The 23,403-nt window shown below is 50.1% G+C and overlaps 1 protein-coding gene across 2 annotated transcripts in view; it reads right to left on the bottom strand.

Annotated features, from left to right (window-relative positions):
- Lmf1 (lipase maturation factor 1) overlaps positions 1-13,882 on the bottom strand; it is a 108,089-nt gene extending 94,207 nt beyond the window's left edge. Inside the window, exons 1-2 of one of the 2 annotated variants that reach the window (XM_004628125.2) lie at positions 13,663-13,882; positions 2,098-2,407 (exon numbers count right to left, since the gene is read on the bottom strand). In XM_004628125.2, coding sequence (XP_004628182.1) covers positions 2,098-2,407; positions 13,663-13,834 — 482 coding nt within the window. In that variant the 5' untranslated portion in view covers positions 13,835-13,882. The remainder of the gene's footprint in view (positions 1-2,097; positions 2,408-13,662) is intronic. The other variant, XM_023711714.1, reaches the window with a different exon arrangement.
- Positions 13,883-23,403: the final 9,521 nt, after the last annotated feature.

Here is a 23,403-nt window from a genome sequence, read left to right as displayed (position 1 = left end):
GCTGGGGGATTGAACCGCGGTCCCTGTGCTTTGCCAAGCTTGTTCTAAGTAGGTGCTTTAGACCACTGAGCCATCTCACCAGCCCCACTAATAGTGTTTAGAAAAGATATCATGTCTGCATCTTGTACTCTGAATAACTACTATGAAGACAATATGCAATGTATTAATTATCGTCACTGTCCTACTAACCTGTTTTGAAACTGTCTCATTGCTATTTTTTCCTCAATAAAATTAATTTTAAATAAATAAAAATAAAAATAAAATCATAATATGCCTCAGAAACAGCACTTGGCAGGATATCATAGAAACAATGCAGGCAAAATCCTTATCAGGTCATCAATGACCCCTGCCCTGGAGACAGGTAAGATCAGTCACCAAAGAGGCAACATCCCTGAGCCCCATTTGGAGAAAGAAAGGGTGTGACAAGCTTCCCTCAACACACAGTGCTTGGTACAATGTCCACATGGCCTTGTGTCAGCTAGTGGCCCTTCAAGAACTTCCCCCAACCTCTCCAGTCTCACTGAAATGCAACAGGCCAACGTAACTACTCCCTGGAACACAGCAGTGTCCACATGCAGCTGAGTGCCACAGCATGTGCCCTGTGATCACACACTCCTGGCTGCTCCATGACCTACAATCAGTCTTGTGTAGACACACTGTGGCTGAAGGAACAGCTGTATGAAGTCCCTTGGCTCTTCCTGGAACATACAGCACAATTCCTTTCTGCATGGCTCCTGCTACAGCCAGACATGAAAAGATTCCCACGCTCCTTCAAAGGATACTGACTCACAGGTCCCAGGTAGGCAGCAGAGAGGAGACAGGGGGCCAGGACACTGAGCCTGTTCTTCGGTAGGTTGAGCACAGGGTACTGCCTGGGGGTGAGGTAAAGCCTTATTCAATCCTGTGCCCACACACTGTTTTATCATTGGCCTCATCCATGCCTGGCACATCACTCTGTTCTTGGCACAAACCAAGAAGAAGACCAGGTCTCAGCCACTGCAAAAGCACAGAGGCCAGAAATGTCTGTGCTGAGAGGAGAGGTCATAGGTCAATAGCTTCACAGGCCCTGGGTGCCATCAAGGATGACACAGTAAGGACCAGAAGAAAGCAGCTCCAAGAGCCCAGCTCCAGCTGCCTGGGATCAAAGCCAGTGTCATGTCCAGGGGCCTCTTTTGTAAAACTCTGTGCCTAAGTCCAGCTCTACTGACTCAGTCCATCCCAACTGGCCTATGTAGCTCCTGAACAGAGTACCTAGAGGAGTGATGTATTTCACATACCACATCTCTATACAGATGTCTCACATCCATTTCCCACATATTCGCAGGGACACTGACCCCACATTTACTTTGTATGCGTCTTTCTAGGTACCAATCAATAAGCTTACCTCCCACAAGCCCCCATGGACACTGGCCCCACATCCGCCTCCATGTATCTATACATCACAGGCATCCCACAAGAACACTAATCCGATGTCTAATTCATACATATCTACTTGGGTATCAACTACCATGTCTACCTCCCATATGTCCACACGGATATCTCATATCCACTTCCTACAGGCTCACAGAACAGCAACCCCATGTGCACATGCTTCTCCAATACACCCACCTATGGTCCACAGAATTCTCCCACCTTGTGGCCCCACAAGCTCCATAACCTAGAGGCCATCGCTAGAGTATGTCCCATTGCAACCCATAAAAACTTCCTAGTACTGGCTGTATGGTCCCAAGCAGGAGCAGGAGGGTACATCTCAGAACCATCCCCTCCCTCTATCTTCAAGCAGCTCACCTGTGACTTCTGCCTCCATCTCTCCATCTGCCACAACTCAAGCTGTGGCAATGTGGCCTCAAATGGGGACACGCCTCTCCAAGCAGAAGCACTGTGTTACTCCCCAAAGAGAAGGCCACACTCATTTGGTTGAGTGCAGCCAGCAGCCTCTATTAAGTCCTAAAGACATGATCAACTTGCTCTGAGTTAACTTCAGGAGGAGGCTAGCTCAGCCTCTCAGCTGCTGGAGTCCCTGTGGTATCCTGAAGAGATTAGCACCGACATGGAGTCAAAGGACAGCCAGACCGTAGTGGTCCCAACTCTACATACCAGACCTGCCCCACGTTGACCAGGGATAGGTAGAGGACCCACAGCATGGCCATGAGGATCATGTTGGCACAGCCACTTATCAAGATGAAGGAGGAAATGCCCAATCCGAGAATAGCAATGAGGTCCAGGTTGAAGTTCATGTCTGACCAGTCCAGTAGCCAGAGGATGGTTGGGGCGTAGCTCCAGGCATCCCAGCCAATCCTGCCATGGAAGTACTGCTGGATGCTCTTCAGGTATGCCTTGCAGGGCAGCAGGCCCCGTTCACCAATCAGCTGCTTGTTCTGATGGAAAGCCACCAGGAATGCCACAACTGGAAGAGAGACAAGCACAGGGGGTGAGAGTAGGAAGAATTCCATGGGCAGCAGAGGGCCAGGCTGGGGAGGGGAGGGGAGGGTGAGCATCCAAGTTACATCATAAAGAGTTTTATATTCCCAAAGCTCTGAGGGACACAGAAAGTCCAGCCCAGAGAAGACACTGTATAAGGATATGTGGTGTCTACTTCCACATGTTGCAGGTCAGACATGGCTCTGTGTAAGATATACCTAGTCAAGTATGCCTATACTAGTATGCCTAGTCCCAGCTGCCAGGAGGCTGATGCAGGACAATCATGAGTGTGAGCCCAACTGGGCTCACACCTCATCTAAAAAAGATTAAAAATAAAAACAAGGCAGTGGTGCAGGTGAGATAGCTCAGCAGACTAAGTGCCTGCTTAGGCAAGTGCAGGATAGGGTTTGATTCCCAGCATCACACACTGCACGGAACCTGTCCCCAGGTGCGCTAAGCCAGCCACCAAGACCAGTTGTGGTGGTGCATGCCTGTAATCCCAGTGCTGGGGAGGCTGCAAACAGGAGGATCACTATAAGTCTAAGCTGTGTAGTAAGACCCTGTACCAAATACACACACACACACACACACACCAAACAACAACAACAAAAACCAACCAACCAAGACTGTGGTAACATGTAAACAGGCTTCCTAGGTGGCACTCAAGTCTTCACTCCAGTTCTCATCAAAGTTGCTGCACCACAGGGCCAGAGAACAGAGCTGCTGTTAACATGCAAGTCATGGCTACCCAGACTTCAAGCACGAGACTCTGAGGACACTCTCAGCAACCATACCTCCAAGAACACACAATAGCCTCAGAATGCCCACAATACATGTCTTTGATGATAAAGATCACACTCCATCCAGGGAGTGGACACAGAGGACCACGTGCCCAGGGAGAAGACAGAGAGGACCAGCACCCAGGAAGGGAGGAAGAAATAAAACACATCAGCACCAACTGCTGCATAAAGGTATAAAAATAGACTCCTAATTCTAATCAGGAATGTAATTATTTTACTTTTTAAATGATCCACAACTGTTTTTAAGAAATCACACAAATATAAATCACTGATTTGAATGAAATGCATAAATTTTTGGCAAAGCTTTGTAGTTATTAAAAACAAAAAAAAATACTATAGAATGCACAAAATTAATGTTTATTCCACCCTTGTGTCATATTCCTGGATCCTTTCTCAATGTTACAGGGGAAAAAAAAAGCAAAACAAATGAAAAATTGAAATCAGAATCACTAACGTTATCAAGTTGGATAAATAAATTAAAATGTAGCAGCCATTAGCAAGAGTGAAAAGATAATGGTGTAAAAAGAAACAAAGAAAATTGCTAGAAAATGATATATATCATACTCTTTTAAACCAGCAAAATATGCTCCTGCATACGAGGTAACACAATTTTTTTCCCTTTAAGATACAGAAATACAATCTCTAAAATATGTTTGCAAAGATAATTTTACTAAGCTTCTACAAATGGACCAGGATTTATGGTTTCTGGGGATGATGTGCACTGTAATTCTGTATAGAACTCTGGATAGAGGTTACTCTAGCAAAAATTAAAAAAAAAAAAACCAAACCACACACTAGGAGGCCATAGACATAGCTCAGTGGAATAAATGTTTGCCTGACAAGCACAAGGTCCTGAGTTCAATCCCTGGTACCACAAAAAAACAAACAAACAAACAACAACAACAACAAAACACGTACAAAAGTACAAGTCAAAGGTGAATGAGACTTCTCTTATATGTTGGCGACATTGAGATGGAAACACGATTAAATGCAGTGCACTCTGCTTTTGAAGAGGCTTTAGTTCAGCTTCTAAATTTCGATTGCTTGATGTAGTCCTCTGTGAGAACACTCAGAAGCTGTCTTCTTAAACAACAAACTTACTTGCAGTGATGAAGCCCCCCTTAGTAGCTGTGTCAGCATGGTACTGACAACCAACCACTGTCTTTGGAGGAAGTCCTAACCTTTCCTTGTTTGTCACAGGTCCCAGGAAGGCCAATGGGATAGTGCCACACCTCTTACGACATCCAAAGTCCCAAACGTCTGACAACACCAAATGCCCCAGGGGAGTCTGAGCTTCAGGAATTCATTGCTGGAGGGAACATGAAAGGGCACAATCACTGTGAGTGAGGATCTTCAGCATCTTATACAGCTGGCCAAGGTTTGTGGGCCTGTGAGCCTGCAATGGTCCTCTCAGATCCTCACCCACTGTGGAGTGTACTGATTCAGCAGTGACATTTTGCTAAGTGAGAACACAGGTCCCAGAGGCTGTACTCTGTAAGCTCTCACTCACATGACACCTGGGAAGATAGGACATGGGGACAGACCAGCACAGGGGGCCAGGGGTGTCAGCCACTGGGCAAGGAGTTTTAATGTCACATGCTGATCATGTTCACAGAACTATGCAGCACACAAATATAAACTTTAATGTCTGCTAACCATCAAAAAGACAAAAACAAAAACAAAAAACCAAAACCAAAAAAAAAAAAACCCCAAGGGCCAGCCACATAGCTCAATGGATTAAAGTGCCTGCTTAGGCAGACACAGGGACTGGGGTTCAAATATAGTCCCAGTTCTTGGGGCGCTGAAAACAGGAGGATCACTATGAGTCTGATCTGTGTAGTGAGACCCTATAGACCCTGTACTAAATACATTTTAAAAAAGAAAGCCAGCCAACTAGGATATCAGGGGACAAGGAACAGATATGGACAGTGACGAGTGAGCTAACTCACTAGAATGTATGATGCAGCCTCACTGCAAGGAGGTGGGCTGGGGGCTAGAAGGACAAGATGGAAGGAACTGCACCATAAGCACTTGCTCTGCTCTCTCTGGGGTTTGGGGAACAGGCTGGCACTGTTCTTTTCATGAAGGGCCGAGGATATGCAGCAGGTCTCAGCAGGTCTATGCAGAAGGCAGACTCGGTAGCTGTACCAAGCCACAGTTTAGACTGCAGAGAGACTTGGCTTCCACAGTACATCCACTGAGAGACACATAATCAAGCCCACAGGCACGTGATGGGCTGGCTACACACAAATCCACCTCTAACCCCCCTCCCCGGAGAAGGGCCAAGGCAAATCAAGGATTTCAACACCATTCTCCATACAGAGAAATCAGGACTCTCCAGAGGAGAGGAAATTCCAGCCTGGGGCAGGAGTCAAGTCTGCCTACCATGTGTGCCAGAAGCCCAAAAGGCACCTAGTGAAGGATGGAAATGTGAGGCATAGCTGAGCAGCTCCCAGCACCAGAATGGGAACAGCTCAGGAGCAGAACAGCAAGGACCTCACTCAAAAGTGTACATGCCTGTGCAGGAGTTCTCAGTGACACAGACAGGTAGTCAGTAAGTAGATGGAGAAGACACAGTCTTCAGAGGAATTCCAGTAAGTATCTGTAGATACCCCTTCATGATGTGGCTGGGTTCCCTCTCCCCCTAGGGGCTGGATTTAGGGGTTGGTTTCCCAAACACAGTGGGTAGGATATTATGACTGCAGAGAGGACATCTGGAAGACGCAGCTTAACCAGGTGACCTGTGAGTCCTGTGGGTGTCAGGTAAAGTGTGATGACAAGAAGGCCCCTCACTGAAGTAGGGCCTTCAAACTCACTGCCCCACCTAGCCATATGACAAAATCTGACTGAAGCAATTCAAGCAGTGTTCTATAGAACATGTGGCCAGGGCCGGTGCCAAGATCACAAAGGAGAACAGTCTTGGAGACCCACAAACCAGGGGACATAGCAGACATGAACCTGACACTGCAGGGATCCTGATGGGGCCTGGAGCTTTGTAGAAAATCTAGTGTGCAGATCAGTTAATAGTAACAAAAATGGGTATTTCTTGAAATTTCCCTACATGTCCCTTGGTGTACTGCAAGAAGATGGCTGAGGCTGGCTCTGGCAGCAGGAGGCCAGCTATCAGGAGTGGTCTAGGCCTCAGGGACAAGAGGGGACACTGAAAGCGCCAACCTCCTGCCCCCATGTTAGGCAAGAGAAAACCCCACAGCCCAGTGCTGTACACAGATGGGCAGTGTCGGCTTCCTCTGAAGGAACACAGTCCAGGGCCCTGTGTGTGAGTGTGTGTGTGTGTGTGCGTGCATGTGTGCACACATGCACACGCACACACGCATGGCCTCACTGTGCACACCAGGCTGCCCAAAGGTCAAGTGAAGCACAACCTGGTGTGCAGCTTCATCCCCCAGGGTAGGGGGTAGGGCAATATCCACAAAGGACCTAACAGAAATTGCTAGAGTGTTGGAGTTCTCCTCTCTTACATCATCCAGACCAATGCACAGGAGAAAAACATGGCTTAGTATCATCCATTTAATAGTTTAAGAAAATAACTCCAGGGGCTGGGGGATGGCTCAGTAGAATAAGCGCTTCCTTGGCAAGCTCAAGGGCCTGAGTTCAATCCCCAGTTCCACCAAAAGAAAAAAAAAAGGAAATAACTTCAGGACAAGCAGCCCAATAACCTCTCTACCTGTCAAGAAAAGTAAAGACAGATTGGGCTTAGAGTTCAGGGAAGATAACCTGTTTCACTGTCAACTTATGATATAGAAATAACCAAGTAGAAAGAAGAAACAAACATTTCAAGGCATTTCAGGACCTAACAGCAAATCCAAGCAACCAGCCTTAGGCAGTTCCTCCAGTGAACAAAGGCAGAGCAGGGAGGCTATCTCAGCCTCTCCCGGGAGCCTAGACAGAACATGTCAAGTCCCTACAGGAGGACCATGCACCTCTACACTGGGGCTCAGACGCAGCTCCATGGCAGAGCACACTTAGCATGCAGAAGGCCCTGGGTTTCATTTCCAGTACAAAGGGGCAAGAGGTTCCCCTTTTCATATAAACTACCATAAAATTAGAACAGAATTGTTCTAGAAATGCCAGCCCTGTCAGAGTATGGTCACATTCCAGATCTGAGCACAATAAATTCAAACATCTTTTTAAAAACTTGCATGCTTCAGTACACACCCACCATCTAGGACTTCGACTGCAAGCTGTACCACATCCTTGGCAAGCTAGACATCCTGGACATCTCTGGCGACCACCCCTCCCCCACATGTGCTGGCCATCCTCACAGGTGGTGACTGGGGCTGGGCTGGGCTGGACTGGTGCTTGCCAACCTGGGAGTGCTAACCATATGGGCACAGAGGGGTTGCAACTGCTTCCTCTACAGGAGGAGACCCAGAAGAGCTTGGGACCCCTGACCTTGGCTACCTCTAGAGAGGATGGGGCGCTTGGGGGTGCAGTGGGAAAGGATTTCTTGTTGGCAGTAACAGCATGGCTAAGGGCCTGATCTTAAATAAATACAGTTGCATGCTGGCCATGCACTCAGAGGTTGGGTGGCATTTGCTTTCTGAACACCCTGCAAGCATGAGGAGCTTGTGTCAGGCAGTGCTTTAAAGGACCCAGGTACCTGGAGAAGAGGAAAAATGCTCAGTTTCCACAAGTATTCAGAATCACTTAATACTCAGCATAAAATCAAACAAGGCAGGGCATCAAGGTTTCTTTTTGGCTTCATTTTTTCCTCAAATATTCCAAAGAAACGCCTGAGAGTTGAGCAAAGGCTGGGGGTGTGAGTGCTTGCCTCCTTGGTCCTTTCTCCATGTATCTGAGCTGACAGATCTCAGGCTAACCTGATCTCCCTCGATGAAGCGCATAACTTGCTACATATCTGCAACCTGTTGGTTAAACTCACCTATCAGGGGACTCAGTACCTATGTAATGTAAACAAAGAGATACACTACAATTGCACAAATAGCATCCATACCAATGGTCCATGTCACAAGTCAACAAAACCAGGTACTATAGTGCCTGAGCCAAAACCAGCTCTGAGATCCTTTAGAGGTCAGATTTTTAAAGTTTATCCCAATAATTCAATGTGCAAGGCTCCAACCTGGAACTGGGAAGGTAAGGGTTGAAGTCCTCTGTGCTGCCAGACTTGAAGCTCCTTGTTTGAGAACCCAGACACACACACAGACACACACCCTGGCTTGTGTTCCTTCACAGGAAGCTGACACTGCCCATCCATGTATGGTGCTGGGCTGTGGGGTGTTCTCCTGCATAGTGTAGGGGCAGGAGAGGATGAGCCTTTGGTGGCCCTTTTGTAAGCTAAGGCCTGGGTCACTCTTAATGACTGGCCGCCTCCTGCCATAGCCAGGCTCTTGTCCTCAGAGGGTCAGTGGCAGTAGATTCTATGTGGCAACTCAACTCTCAGGGTCCAGGAGGAATTTCATCCTCTACCTACATTACTCGGGGGCTATGTCAGGCTTCTGCCCCAGCTGGGAGGCAGGTGGGGATGGCATCCCCACGTGGTCTGGTACAGAAGGGCTCAAGACTTAAGACTGAGTGAGCTCAGGGAGATCCTTGGAGAAAAGAAAAAGATCCTACTGCAGACATGTGCTGAGATAAGGCCCAAGGGTGGAATATCAAGGAGTTCAGATCCTAAAAGTTTCCAGAAGGGAAACTTAGTCCTCTATGAAAGAACCAGACTCTCAACATCTCATCAGCACCACATTTTTTGGGGGAAACTGCTTGGATTGAGAACTGAGAACAAGGTAGGCAGATAATACTTCTCAGTAGGTAGGGATGGGCCCAGAAAGCTTACCCACTCCCTGCTTTTATGTGAATCTCTGTGTGGAGTATACTCACAAAGCAAATAAACCAACAGACAGAAAGTCATGAAATGTAAGAATATGAACACAACTCAGTAGAAAACAGGGACCTTTGGTGTGGGCAATCTGAACGCCAGGTGAGTCACATCTGGGGCTGGGAGCAGGAAGAGGTCACAATTAGAAGAATATTCTGTGTATATTCAAAGAAATGAAGAGTGTCTACAGTGAGGAAGGGGCATTCACTGAGATGGAACTGAAGGGGTTCAAGGATGCAAAGAACTCTTCTCAGGACACCACAGCAGGAGCTCCAGCCTTGCAGAGTGCAAAGGAAGAAGAGCACAGGGTTCTATTCAGCCCTGCTCTTTATCACAAGAGTGAAGTCTGAAGGCAGACAGACCTCAGAGAAGGAAAGGACAACTCATGTCAGGGAAAGCAGAGGCCAGGTGGTCTGAGGGCCACAGCTGGGGACAATGCCTTATAGTAGCTCTGGTAGCTGCCCTAGGAGTGAAGGCTACAGTGGTGGGCAGGAATAGGCCTTGATCAAATGCTACCAAGTGTGCACTGGCTGGTCCTTGCCACCCAAGGCCCTTCCGCCATGAGGCGCCTCTGGTTCCAAGTGGCACAGACAGATGTTAACTTCCACAATCAACAGGGAAGCATCCCTGAAGTCCTAAGTCCTGGAAAACAAATCTACCTGCAGCATACCCCAGGAGAGTCCACTCAACTCAGGGCCAGTGTCTCCTGAGCCCAACAAGATGGCATGAGCTCAGATAAATCAAATGCTAAAGGTGTCCCACTTGCCTATAGATATGGAATCTATGGAAGTGGCCAGCCAATGGTCAAGTTGCAACAGGCAATCACCAGCCTGTCCTCCCTTCCTCAGGTGTTGCCTCATTTCATGCTGCCTGAACTAGGAAATATTGGGGGTTGGGATGTGGCTCAGTAGTAAAGCTCTTGCCTTGCATGTACAAAGCCCTGGGTTCGATCCCCAGTCTCACCAAAAAAGAAAGAAAAGAAATATCCTTTTGTTATCTTCAGGACTCCCAGTGCCTCTCCTTGTATTGCTCACATCACATAAAGCTCTCCTCAATAGTGAGTCCCCAAGTCTACCCAGAAAGACCCCTCAGAATGTGAAGCTAGCCTGCTGTCCAAGGATTTTAGTGGCCCCTCCAGGCCGTGCTTCTCTTCTGCTGCATCAGTAAATCCAGCTTTCCCCATAATGACCTTAACAAATGGCAGCTCAGACACCCCAGGAATTCAGCCCCAATTGCCCAGCTGTTGAACTCTTGGCCTAATGGAGGGATTTCAAAGAGGTTCCAGACTAGTCATTTCCTGTACATCCACTCACTGCAAGGCTAATATAGTCTTGCACCTAAAGTCACTGCAAAAACACTTGACATTGCAGTTGACATTGTAGTTTAACTTCTCAAAACTCCCAATCCTTGGACCACTGTGTGGCTGGGCTAGTGGGAAGGTTGCTGTACCACCCTTCTGACATGTCCCCAGCAGGTTCTAGGGAGTTTTCTGCTAGCCTCCCTCTTCCTTACAGAATATAGGTCACATTTGTTAAATGTAATGAACATCAGGAGACAATAGTGTCTCGAGGGCCCACTTTGTTGCCTGGTGACCCTGAGTACAAGACCCATTCTGAGGCTCGGATTTCTCATTGTATCCAAGGATACTCACAGACCCGATATATGCCACAAACAAAGCACCCAAATCTTACAGCTCAGGCTGACAGTGTAATACTTCCCATCGCTTTTCTGCCCAGAACCCAGCCTTCCAAAATATTCCTCAAGGCCTAAGACAGCACTAATCAGGTGTGAACTACTGCTCAGAATACCTGGGTGGTGAACAAACAGCAGGGTGGAGCCAGGGAGCTCTACCCCAGGCCCACTCCCACTGGTAGCAGCTTGGACCCTGTTATCCACAGGGACAATGGCAGTGCTACCAGAGCAGAATGTCCTCTGAACTGTATGTCTCTGCTCCATGGCATTGCTTCTGAGGCAACTCCCAGAATATCCAGGTCCTGCATATACTAATCTGTGTAGAGCTCACCCCTAGCATGTTCACTTCCCAGAACTTCATGCAGAAACAGAAAGGTTGCAGTGGAAAGCAGCTGGAACCTCAACAAATCAGGCAAAATGGAGAAGCCTGCTGCCCCCACAGTGGCCTTTTGGTCTGGTTTGAAAGCTTCATCTTGGTTACTTTTCTATTGTTAAGACAAAATACCTGACGCCCAAAGTTAAAGGAGAAAAGGTTTGTTGCATCTCACAGTTTGTAGAGGTTTCAGTTCATAGTTGGCTGGTGCCAAGGCACGGCGGCGTGGCAGAAGAACATTTCAGAAGAAGAACAGTTCATGGTAGGTATAAAGGAGAAACACAGCAAAGCAGCAAAGTAGCAAGGAAACAATGGCAGTAGTCTGTCTCTCCTTTTTATTCCTTCCAGGCTACCTGACCTTTAGGTGGTGCTATCTACACCCAAGGCAGGCCTTTCCATTAGCCACATTCAGAAATATGCCAAATCAATCAATGGACTAATTTAATAATCACACACCCTAATCCTAGCATCACATACTTGATTCCACCATCATATACCTTAGATCCCAGCCACCTCTGAAAAACCACACCTATGACTTTACGAGATTTTTGGAGGATATCTAAACACAAGCTGTAACCACACTTCTGTGTTTCTTATGCAATGCATTTTCCTGATCTACTATACTTTTATTACATGCTTTTGAAGGTAATTTGCCTAAGGTTAAGCCCCCTAAATTCACTGTCTCTCAAAAAGGGGTTTCCACCGAATGTGGTTATGTTCTATTGCATGGTGACTTTCAACATTCAGACACTAGAAAATCTAACCTTCAAGTGATATGTCTGGAGAGCCCCTTTGTCACCTTGGAAGAACCTGTGTCACCTGAGGAACGGAGTGAGTGACTTACAAGCCCAGGGTGGTCAGGAACTTTCCAAAAAGAGCAAGATTTGCCTGGGGCTACCTGAGCCACAAAACCCTAACCCAGGAAAATGGGAAACTGAAAACCTATTCTACCTCAAATATCAAGTTTACCTTTGAGAGACAGAAAACATCCATATATGTTCAATGTAGAATTTCTGCCCATCCCTGACAAGTTATCTGCTCGACCCAGTGCCTTAAAACTGTCCCTTCTGAACTAAACTGAACCCCTGTGGAGAGCAAAAAGAAAGCACTGTTGGATTTGCAGGAGCCCCGATCCCGGCTGCATATAAAGCAAAACTGCTGGAAAGGCAACCTGTCAAGTTCTGCTAAAGTCTCTAGACTCATAATAATCTTGGCCCTATCCCTATGACAGTGCACACTTTCAGAATGACTCCTTGGTACTGCGAAGGGTAAATCACCATCACGTACAGCTATTTTACAACAGTTGACACTGGCAACCCCACACAGTACGGTCCCTGGTGCTCTGCACCAGGAGGTAACAGACTTATCACACAAACTCAAAGTAGACCAGGCTTCTCCACAGCAATGCCACACGGATGCTGCCCCAAAGCTGCAGGGACTCAGTTCTTTCCCCCTCATGTATGAGGGAGGTGGATAAAGAAAGGAAGTAGAGATGCTCAATGGTTACTGTGGAAGCTACCTGCTTAGCAGCCATCTTGGCCAAGTCTTCTCCTGGCCTCAGGGCTCATTTGGGAATCTGTGTTTGATCTTCCTTCCCAACAGGCTGGGCTGTGACCATCCACTCAAGGGGTTATTCTCTCTCAAACCAAAATTCTGTGCTTTGGGCACTGGTGGAAGGGAGTTGGTATGTGCAACTGCCCCCACCTCTCCAGATGTCTGGAGGTTCTGAGGCTCAGCTCTGCCCTGCAGGTTGGTTGGTCTTGTGGTAGGCAGGAGGGCTCTTGACCAGCAGGTCAAATCTGAATATGACCAGATTCCTAAGGCTCAGGCTTCATCTGCTTGGCAACTAGTGGGATCTAGCAGCTACATCATGTCTTGACAAACCTCCTCTCTCAAACTGAATAACTGTGAATTGCAGGGTTAGTAGCTGGAGGAACAACATTAACGAAACCCTAGTCTGGCCATCAGCCAGTCACCTCAGTTCTGCTTTCCCTCAAGGCACCCTGAACGTGGGTCAGGGCTGGCAAGTGTGGGTTATATGAGGCATGCTCAGCTCTGGAAAGGAAACTTTTTCCTCTCTTCACAGCTGCCTTGGTCCTAAAGGCGGAACACAGTATGCATTTACACCTCTTCCCCAATTCAGTGAGACACTGGAGCTACGGGGACAGGCGACAGAAGGCAAAGGTGACCATGTGGAAGTCACTTGCTAAGAACTCTCGTACTCCCCCAACCCAAGAAGTCAGTGTCCTCTTAGATCCCGGGCAAAGAGGAGAGAGTGCAGGACCGCGCAAGAGGCATCTGACAAGGAATGGGGGTCGGGCAGGGTCTGTGAGACGCGAGAAACTAGGAAGGGAGGAGCAGAGAAGGGCGGGGCAAACAGGGGTCCCAGAAGCCACGAGGAGGAACTAGGGCTCTAGGCGCTCCGGGTAGTGGGATACCAGTAGCCCACCGACGGGCTCACCGTGCACTCAGTAAGCTAAAGCGGGACACAGGCAGCACATTGGGGCTCACCGCGCACTCACAGTAAACTAAAGCGAGGGCCTTCAAGAGCACGATCCTGGTCAACCAGAAGGTACCCGTACGGAGACCAGTGTGACCGGCCGCGGCATCAGGCTCCGGCACGGGCAGCGATCCTGGCCCGCGGTCCGCGTCCACGACCTTCCGCTTCCTCAGGGACCCCTCGGGCGCAGCCATTGCTGGACCCTCTCGGCGCAAGCGCGAGAGCGGGCAGTGCTCTGTGCACGGAAGGTCACGCCCACCCAAAAGCCCGGCCCCGCCCACATGCGGGCCGCGCGCGCCCCCAACTGGCCTCAAGGTCAGTGGCTGCGGGGGAATGTGGGCAGGAGGTTACGGATCTGTGTTCTCCAGTTTTGTCTTGCTGCAGGCGTCGGCCTTGGGAACTCAGGTCTAGAGGGGAAGCAGGTCAGTAGGACGCCTTCTGCACGTCATGCTCAGGGGAAGGTCCAACCTGGGCTGCGCGTGATCAGTCTTCACGTTCTCTCACCGACCCCGCATTTCCACTCTGCAGAGGATGCTGGTGACCAGCAGAGCTAGTCTGAAGTTTTGGTAGGTCTTCTGGCTTCCTAACCCACCCGAAATCCCAGTGGGGTCTCTGCATGGCCCCGCTAGAGCGCCAGGGCTCCTGCAGGCTCTGGCGCTGGGCTGCAAGCTATGGGCACTGAGGCGCACCACACTGGGGGGAAAGAACTTAGTGACCACTAACCTAAGTTGAACCCCAAGTAATACACCAAGGCTGTGCTTTCTGATGTGAGGGGCCACTCCGTCCCTGCTCTTAAAAGCAGTTGGAGAGGGTGGATGGAAGGCGTGCCTCAGAGGAGGGTGTGTGTGCAGGTCAGTTTCTGGGCAAACTGAGTTTAGGAGGAAATCACTGAGGTGTGGGTTTTTCTTTATTCATGAGACAGAACTCTTTACTTATTAAATATCCTATTCTTTTGTACATATTGTGAATGCCCTTTTTTTTTTTTTTTAAGTAGTGGAGATTGGACCTTGGGTCTCATGCATGCTAGGCAAATAGTTACCACTGAGCTATATACATCCTTAGTGCTTTTCTATTTTATTTTATTTCTGAGACAAAGCCTTGTTAAGTTGTTCAGACTAACACCAAACTAACCATCTTTCTACCTCAGTCTCCTGAGCGGCTGGAATTATAGGAGTGTGCCACTAATACTCAGCCCAAATACTTAGCTTAGTTTTTGTTTTTACATCTTGTCTTCAGCCTCTTAATTTTGTTCCTGGTGTTTTAACATGAGTTACCAACACTTGCATAATCAAATGATACAGGCGTATGCCTGTTTATATCTTCACCAATCTGTACAGAGCCCCCTGAGGGCAAAGCCTGGCTGTGGATCCCTCAGCTCTAAGCCACAGCACCATCTTCTGAGCCCCTCATCCCCACCCATCCCCTGCTGCTGGGGTAATAGTGTATATATATCCATCTTAGCGTGATTTTTTCCCCCTAAAAATGGTTTTTCTTTTCCATAAGCAATTCTCCTTTAGGAGCTCAGCTGTAAAATGTGGCCATGGCAAATGATGCCACGGGTGGTACACATGCCTTCTATGTCCTGCCTCATGCAGTTCTGTGTGTCTGTCACCCTCTGTCCAGAGTGTGCCCAACTCTGGAAGCCTTGGGTCTTAGAGGAGCAGTTGGCTGCAGCCACTGGCCTTCCTCCTGATCCTTCTGCAGGAACCTCGCCCTACACCTCCCCTCCCCACTGTCTGAGTTCCAGGCGTGAGGACAGGCCAGCATGGCTACTTTCAGAGTACAGTCCATGCCTGCAGAGCTACCTGGGTCTGTCTGGAGTCTGGTGCTGTGCATGGGACTGCAGGACAGTTCCACCATCAGGTGTGACCTTGGGGGCTCCTTTTCAGGTGGGGACAGTCCTCACAAAGGCCCCTTTGTCCTTGGCTTCCCCTTGCTGGGGCCGCATTGTCCTCCTCACAGAAGGGCACAATAGGGCATTGTGCAAAGCAGAAAGGGGGCCCTTGTTCCAGCATCCAGCTCTCGGGGCTCCAGTCGGCTCTGGGCTCCCTCTCTGGCTTTGCTTAGGGTGGGTGAGGCCAGCAGAAAGGTCTGTTGGGAGCTTGAGTCCCTGCAGATTGAGTTTCCTGCTAGATTTGCCTTCCTGGACACTGTGAGAGCCGGTTCAAGAGCAGGTGGCCAGGAGCAGAGCTCAAGCTAAGGAGAGCAGGGCCCATGGCTGAGATCCTCCCTATTTCAACCTAGGTTTAATCAACAGTGCTCTGAGGTATAATTCACCCATCAAGAAGAACAAAGTATTAGTGTATGCTATAATATGGATAGGCCTCAAAACATCAAGTTAGCCGGTACAAGACTCATGCATGATTCCATTTTTGGGAAATGTCCAGAATAGGCAAATCTTGGGGGTGGGGTGGGGCAATAGCTTAGTCGTTTCCAAAGGGAAAGGGGAATGACTGTTGGACAGATGTAGAATTTCCTTTTGGGATGATGTTTTAAAAACACACAGAGGTGATGGATGTGCAATACTGTGAGTGTGTCAAGTGCCACTGAATCATGCTGCTTATAAAGGTTAATTTTAAGCTGTCAGTTTCACCTCGATCTTTTTTTTTAAAAAAATAAAATAAACAAAAGACATCCCTGAAGTGGCATATTTCATGATCACCAGAAGCACTGCTTTTTACTTGTTGAAATAAGTCCTGTCATTTCACCAAACCTCCTTTAGCAGTTTAAGATAATATTAAATAACTGCTCCACATAGACAACAAAACTCTACACACCCAAAACAAGCTGCAAGAGAAAGAAAATCCTGCACAAGAGTGGGGGCTGTCATCCAGGTGGGGTCCCAAATGTGCTTTTGTCACCGTGTTGTTTGTGCCCTAAAGGCCATCCACACTGTGGGGAAGGGGTGGGGGAGGAGGTGGAAGTGTGGAGGAGGAGGGATGGGGGCAGATTTCCAAGTTTTGCTTTCAAAGAAAAAGTAGGGGAATACATAGAGTTGACAAAGAAGAGGCCAAAGGGACCAGAGCTACCCAGGGCTAAAGAAGAGACAGGGAGAGTGGAAGCAGAGGGGCCCCGGGAGCTGCCAGCTTGAGACTGGGATGGTGCCTGGAGACTAGGGCCTGCCCGCCCCTAGGTGGGCCCTGTGCCCCAGCCACCCGCAGCCTCCTCCTGCACAGCTCAAGGCTGGCCACACTCCCAGCAGCTGCAGTATGGCTTCACAGAGGAATGAGCCCCCTGTCAGCACCTCTTCCAGCTGTCCCCGGGCACCCCGGCCTGGCAGTCCCCACTGCGTCCGGCCATTGTGCCCAATATGCACTTGCAGCTGTCTCAGGGACCCACAAGAACCCAGCTTGGGCCCAAATCTAATCGTGCACCCTTCATTTACTCCAATTTTTCATGTCTTGAAGTCTTACAGGGGAGCAGGCTCATGGATGCTAACATCTGTTGTCTTCTCCTGGAGGGGTGGTCAGCCTGGGCCAATCCTGCCCTGCTTGTCCAGAGGCCAAGCCCACCCCCACCCACAGAGAGGCTGGCAGGTGCGTGGGGGTGACAAGCAGGTGCCTACCATTTGCTGGCTGTTCTGACACTGTGACTCACAGGCAGCTGTTTTGCTTGGCCAGTGTACCTCCTCTCCTGCACCCCAGGTCCCCTGCTCCTAGGAGACGTGGTCCTGAGTTGATGAGCTGTAGTGAGTTGTGCTTTCAGGTGGGGCAGAAAGCTAATCCTCCCAGTATAGCTGTACTCTGCTGGCAAAATTATGGGCACAAACATGTGTCCCTTTTCCCCTCTTGGAATTATAGTCTGAACTGGAAAAAATCTTTGAAATTGCCTGGCCCAGAAGTCAGAACCCAGAGGCTTGTGGGCTAGAGTCTGCCCACAGAACCATATCAGTCACCATGTTAATCACATTTGCCCCAGGAATTCCAAGTACCAGCCAGCCACAAACCATAAACCATGTGCCCTGGGAAGTCTCTGCCAGTCAGCATAGGAGAGCCTTGGGTTTCCTGTGCCTTTGTGCCTACTCCAGCCTTTGGAACAAAAACTCTGCCCAAGACTGGCCGGAGACTTCCAGCTGCCAGCTCCTTCACCTATAGCTCTACATCCTCCAAGTACAGGAGAAACCATGTTGCTACCCAAGTACTGACATGATGATATTTAACTGCAAACCTCACCTTCCTGAGTTGGGGAAAATAAATGCTTGGGAGAGGCCAGATCTTTTGACAAGTATGTTTAATTCACCTTTGGTGCTAATGACTACAGTATCTGGAACTTTCTATCCCAGCAGAAGAGGTCAGGACCAGAGCCAACTGGAGCCCTTCTCACAGAAAGGGGATTTTTCTGTGATATGTTTGTTTCAAGCCACCATCTGCCTGTTCGTTATTTTTTTCCCTAATATTTGCTAGGTTTATTGTATGTATATAGGTATGTATGTATTTATGATACTAGAGATCAAACTCAGGACCAGACCTTGTGCTTGCCAGGCCAGTGCTTATGCTGCTGAGCTATCTCCCTGGCGCTTGCTTGATTATTCGTGAAACAGATCCACTTGGCGGTTTTAGATATGGATACCATGGGCAAGAAGCCTTGTCAGATTTGCATGTCCACCACGGAAGGATGGATATAGGCCTGGCAGGTAGGGGGCTCAGAAGGATGCCCTTCAGAAATAAGAATCCCACTGGTGTCTACTGCTCCTCCTGCACATGGTGTAGATGGCTTTTCCTGAGCCTTTCTTGCCTTGCTTCTCAGCAGAGCTCAGCATTCAGAGGAGGAACTTGGCACAGAGCCAGTGATGGTAAAGGGGCAAGGCAAGGGCCAGTTTGGATTGGGACTGGGTCAGGGGAGCCAGGGCCTGGAATGGAACAAAAGTCTGGGGGACAAGGATCTGAAGAGAGGCTCGGGACCTGGTATGTACTGACAGAAGTGACAAATCGTCCACTACAAGGCACAAACACCTCACCAGCAGGTAGGAAGGGGGAATGTTCGGCTGATGGAGTGCAGGCCAGAGTCCTAAGTGGGTGGACAGAAGCACAGACCATAACAGGAAGCTCAGGGCCCCCTGGCAGCCAGGAGGGTGCACAGTGAGCAGCAGAAACCACAGCTCTCTCCAACACATCTGTGATCTTTGCACTCACCTGTCACTCGGGACAAAATGAGCACCGGGTGTCTTCCACTCCTTGAGTTAAGCACTGCCACCACACTGGAATCCTTTCAGCCCTCACAGGGAGGTCCCACTTGGTGGTCAACAGTTACTACCAGGCAGCATGGATTATTCTGGGCCATCTGGCAGAGGGGAAGGACGTGCTTATCCCTCTCTGGAGGTGCCAGCACCCTGAGGATGCCCTCGCTCCCAGCACAATACAAGGCAGAACAGCTCCAGTCACGGGACACTCAGGAAACTGCTCCATGGAAACATGGGGCAGCTTTCCATGTCCCACAGCATGTGTGGAAGGGAGAAGAACTGACATCCCCAGTGCCAGAGCATATCTCAGCTCAACAAGGGGCTGGCTTTGTCCTCACCTAGAACTCCCACTCCAGTTGACACTGTTGGCAACCCTGAGACCGCTAAATTAAGGGGGGCAGTGGCAAAGTGAGTGCTATCAGGAGGTCAGTCTCCTAGGGGTACCAGGCAGAGCTCTCAGAGCCTTTCTTGCCTGTGTGGGACCAGTGGAGGGGGGTAGGCTGAGTTTAGGAACTGATGCTCTGAGTAGTTCACCCTTCTCTGCCCCTCCAGCCCGGTTATTTCTGCCAGAGCAGCCAGTAATTAAAAGCACCAATTACTCTCCAAGGATATGCTGGAACAGAATGCCAACTACCTCATGGCCACTCTTCACACAGGGGCTGAGGGGGCTCAGGGTAGGGCTGTGGACAGAGGGACACATGGCCCTCCCCTCATGCTTTCCTCTTAAAGATGGCACACAGTCTGGATGGAGCCTCCCTTGGCTGTGGGTTAGAGGTGGTAGGTTAACTGATGGAGAAAGACGGAATACAACAGGACAGTAGGGTGCCCTCTTTCACAAGGGCACATTCTAGCCCCAACATACACACAGCTTCCTGGGCCATATTGCTAGAAGACAGGTGAAGGGTCAGGAAAGAACCTATTAGGCCAGGATGAGCCTCACGTGAGGCCCCTTCTTAGAGGTACCCTTGGAACTTCTGCTATAGGGTGTCTAGCCACCTTACATGTATCAGCCTTTCCAGGTCCCAGGCCTACTAGTTTAGGGATAGGTACTTGGTCCAAATTCATGCAATCAGACCCTCACTCTGAAACTGTAAAGTCTATAAGCTGATGGTGAGATCCTGTGGCTTAAGATGAGGTCATTAGGACATGGATGGGGCTAGTACCAGCTAAAAAGGCTGGGTGCAGGATGGAAGAACTAAGAAAAGAGGGAAGGAGGTCCACATTCAGACAAGGATGTGTAGTCCATAAGATGAGCTGAGAATAACTTGAAGAGCTCCCCTCAAATTTTTTTAAAAAATGTATTTAGTACAGGGTTTATAGAGTCTCACTATATCGACTTGTAGTGATTCTCCTGTTTTCAGCCTCCCAAGTACTGGGATTACAGGTGTGCGCCACCACGCCCAGTCCCAATCGCCATCTCAGCATGCCCCAGGGGTGGGGCTGGCTGGCATGGCATGCTGAGGATCGAACCCAGCCGCTGCGCTCTGCCTAAACAGGCGCTTTAATCCACCGAGCTATCTGGCTGGCCCTCCCCTCAAGTTTTAAGTCACTATGACTCTTTGTTCTCATATGCCTTATGTTCTTGCCTCAGGACCTTTGCACATGCTGCCCACCCCAGGAAATGATTTTTCCTCAAAGTTGAAACCCTTTTCAGGCTTTTTTTGGCCTCTGTTCCTATAGTCCCCTGAGAAGAACATCTCAGTCTGTAGAAAAGGCTGTTTACTTCCTCCTCCTCAAGGCCTGCATCTTCAGGGCAGGGACTGCGTGGTGTGGTCCTGACGGTGTTTCTTAGAAAAGCTTTGGCACAAAGCTACAGTTAATGAGTACTAGTAAATGTATGACCCCGCCTGAGATATCTCTCTCTATGGAAATCACATTCTGTGTCCCCTCCTGGGTAAGGACAAGTACCAAGGTCAGCACTAATGCAGGATAAAGGCCAGAGTACTGGCATTTTCTGGAGTACTGGCATTTCATGGTGGCCCAGAGGTGGACCTGGCAGGGGCTTTAGGACACTATTTGACAGCCAGCAGCCTGTAGGAAGCTGGAGAGCCTGAATCCTGAACGCATGAAGGTGAGGAATGCTAGACACGAAGCTCACTTCTGCCCTGTGGAAGAGCACATGAGGATTCCTGGCCAGAAGAGAGCCAAGCTCTTCCATAATTTGATGGTGTTCTACATATATGACAGGAGCTACCTACCATACCTTTCCCTCCAATATCCTGGGTTCCCTGTTGCCTAGGAAAGTACAGGTCAGGGGAGGGCACTGTGACCCAAGCCTAGATTGAACTCCTCAGCTGAACCTCCTTTCCTTCAAGGGGCCCAGTAGCCCCCTTGGGGGGTTTGCAGGTTAGCACAGTTGTTTAAGCGCCTGCTGGGGCAAACCCAGTCAGTTCCAGGGTTCAATCCTCAGCTCCTCATGCCTTACCAGACCCACCCTTAAGGCAGCCTGAGCCAGCCAAAAAAAAAAAAAAAAATCCTTCCCACTGGTCCCCTCATCTGCCTCCTAGGATGTGTGATGTCTCCTATGTGGGTGGGGGGCCAAGAAGTCTTCCCTGCCAGCCTGGCATATCCATGGCAATCCCTGCTTTGTGCTTTCTTGGCAAAGCAGACATCCCATTAGGATCTTCAGTCCTGGGGTCATCCAGGCTTAGGGAGGGTAGGCTCTGAGCCCTGGGACAGTGTAGAGTGGGCCCCTATCTTCAGTGTTCCCACCATACAGCTGTTATGGTCTGCAGGGATCCTGTCTGACAGTAGGTTCTACAGGTGCCCCAGCTGCATTCCCCTCATTTACTCTGTTTCTTCACCCCTTGGTGGCTTCTGAAATCCTGGAGGAGTAAAGTAGGGCTCTGAGTGGAAAAACCTCCAGAGGAAAGGACAGCTAGCTACTCAGCCTCATATGTGTTGTGGGGGGGGGGCGGTCTTGGCAGATGACTTCAAAAGGAGACAAAAGGGAAAGAGATGGAGAGGGGAGAGGTCTGCCTCTTTGGTGGAGCCAGTCCTCCCCACCCTTGGCACTTAGGAGTCCCAGTATATACAGGGTAGCACTTGGCATAGGATGGTACTTCTGAGTTGGACAAGGCGAGAAAAAGTGCCTCATTAGCTGTCACTTTGGCAGAAAGCCTGGCAGCCCAGGTACCAGATTCCTCTTTCTATAGCACACAGACTGTAAGTGTCCCCTTGCCAATTTACCTCCAGGCATGACACTGGCCCATTCCACAGAAAAGGCTTCAGAGCCAGATGTAGTGGCACATATCTGCAAGCCCAGCTACTAGGGAGGCTGACATAGAAGGATTGAAAGTTTCAAGCTAGCTCAGGTCACTAACAAGATCTTGTTTCAGAATAAACCTGGAGGGGCCAGGGAGATGGCTCAGTGGAATAAGGGGTCCCTGGCAAGCGCAAGGACCTGTGGCTGGGATGGTCACTAGGGCATCATTCTTGCTGGGCTGCAGTGGTGGTAGGCAGCACCTGGTGACCTTGCTTGTGAAGGTATGTGTAAGGCCACTAGAGGTCCACAGGCTTTCCTTTGGACTTTCCTGGTAATAACAGATCATACTTTTCTGCTGGGGAGCAGGAGTGTCTGTCACTGCAGCTGCAGTGGCCACAGCTCCAGAGTCCATGGCCTGGAACCAGGCAGCTTCCTACAAAGTCATTTGGGTCTTGCAGGCCACAAGCTTTAAGCTCCTGCCTAAGCAGCCCTAAGAAGGGTCAATGCAGCTTGGGGAGACTGGGTCTGTCGCCTCCTGAGCCCCAGGCTAAAGAATCAGAGCCGCCCTTGGGGACTGGCGGGATGACCTCGGAGTCATAGATCTGGGCAGGCCCAGAGGAAATGTCCCCTCTCCGACCCCACCACACCCTGCTCCGTTCCCTCCTCCTCTTCAGCGCCCCAAGAGCAGCGGCCCACTCCAGCTCCCGCCTCCGCCGGACCACCCAGAGCTGCCCGCGAGGGCCTTCGCGCCCTAACCCTGGGGGTCAGGTCCGGAAGGCCCTGGGCCCCCGCGTCCGGCCACGCCATCCGCCCCGGCCCCAGGAGCCCAGAGCCGCGGCCCGCCCACCTTCCCGCCCCTGTGGGGGCCGCACCCGCGGCGCAGTCCCAAGACTATGCGGCGACCCAGGTCCCCAGCTGGGGCCTCAGCCCAGGGTGTTATGTCACCTGGACCAGCCGGCGACTCTGCACCTCCGGGATGTGGTATGATGTTGGGGCTTGGGGACCAGCGGCAGAGTTCGGAGAATTGAGACCCCATCGCCCTCTCCTGCCGGCTCGGGGACTTGGCGCCGGGTCCCACGTGGTGTGCCTATGGGGCGGGGTTTCTGGGGTTTGTGGGCAGAGCTTTTAGTAAAGCCCCGCCCACACGAGACATCAGCCAATCAGTGCTTAACTGGGCGGGGCTTCAGTTCTAGTTTAAAGAAACTTGTTGCGGGTCTCTGCGCCGGGACTAAGCGGCTGCTGCAGAGCCTGAGGAACACGGGGTAGGTGGGCAGTAACAGCGGCGGCGGCGGCGGCGGCGGCGGCTGCAGCAGCAGCAGAGGAAAGAAGGCCGGGCACGCGCAGCCACCTTGGCCCTCCGCGGCCCGGCGCGCGGCCCC

Source organism: Octodon degus, unplaced genomic scaffold (genome assembly GCF_000260255.1).
Source record: "Octodon degus isolate 3935 unplaced genomic scaffold, OctDeg1.0 scaffold00021, whole genome shotgun sequence".
NCBI lineage: Eukaryota > Metazoa > Chordata > Mammalia > Rodentia > Octodontidae > Octodon > Octodon degus.
Note: the sequence above shows the minus strand (reverse complement) of the source record. Positions and strands in the feature narration are given on the sequence as shown.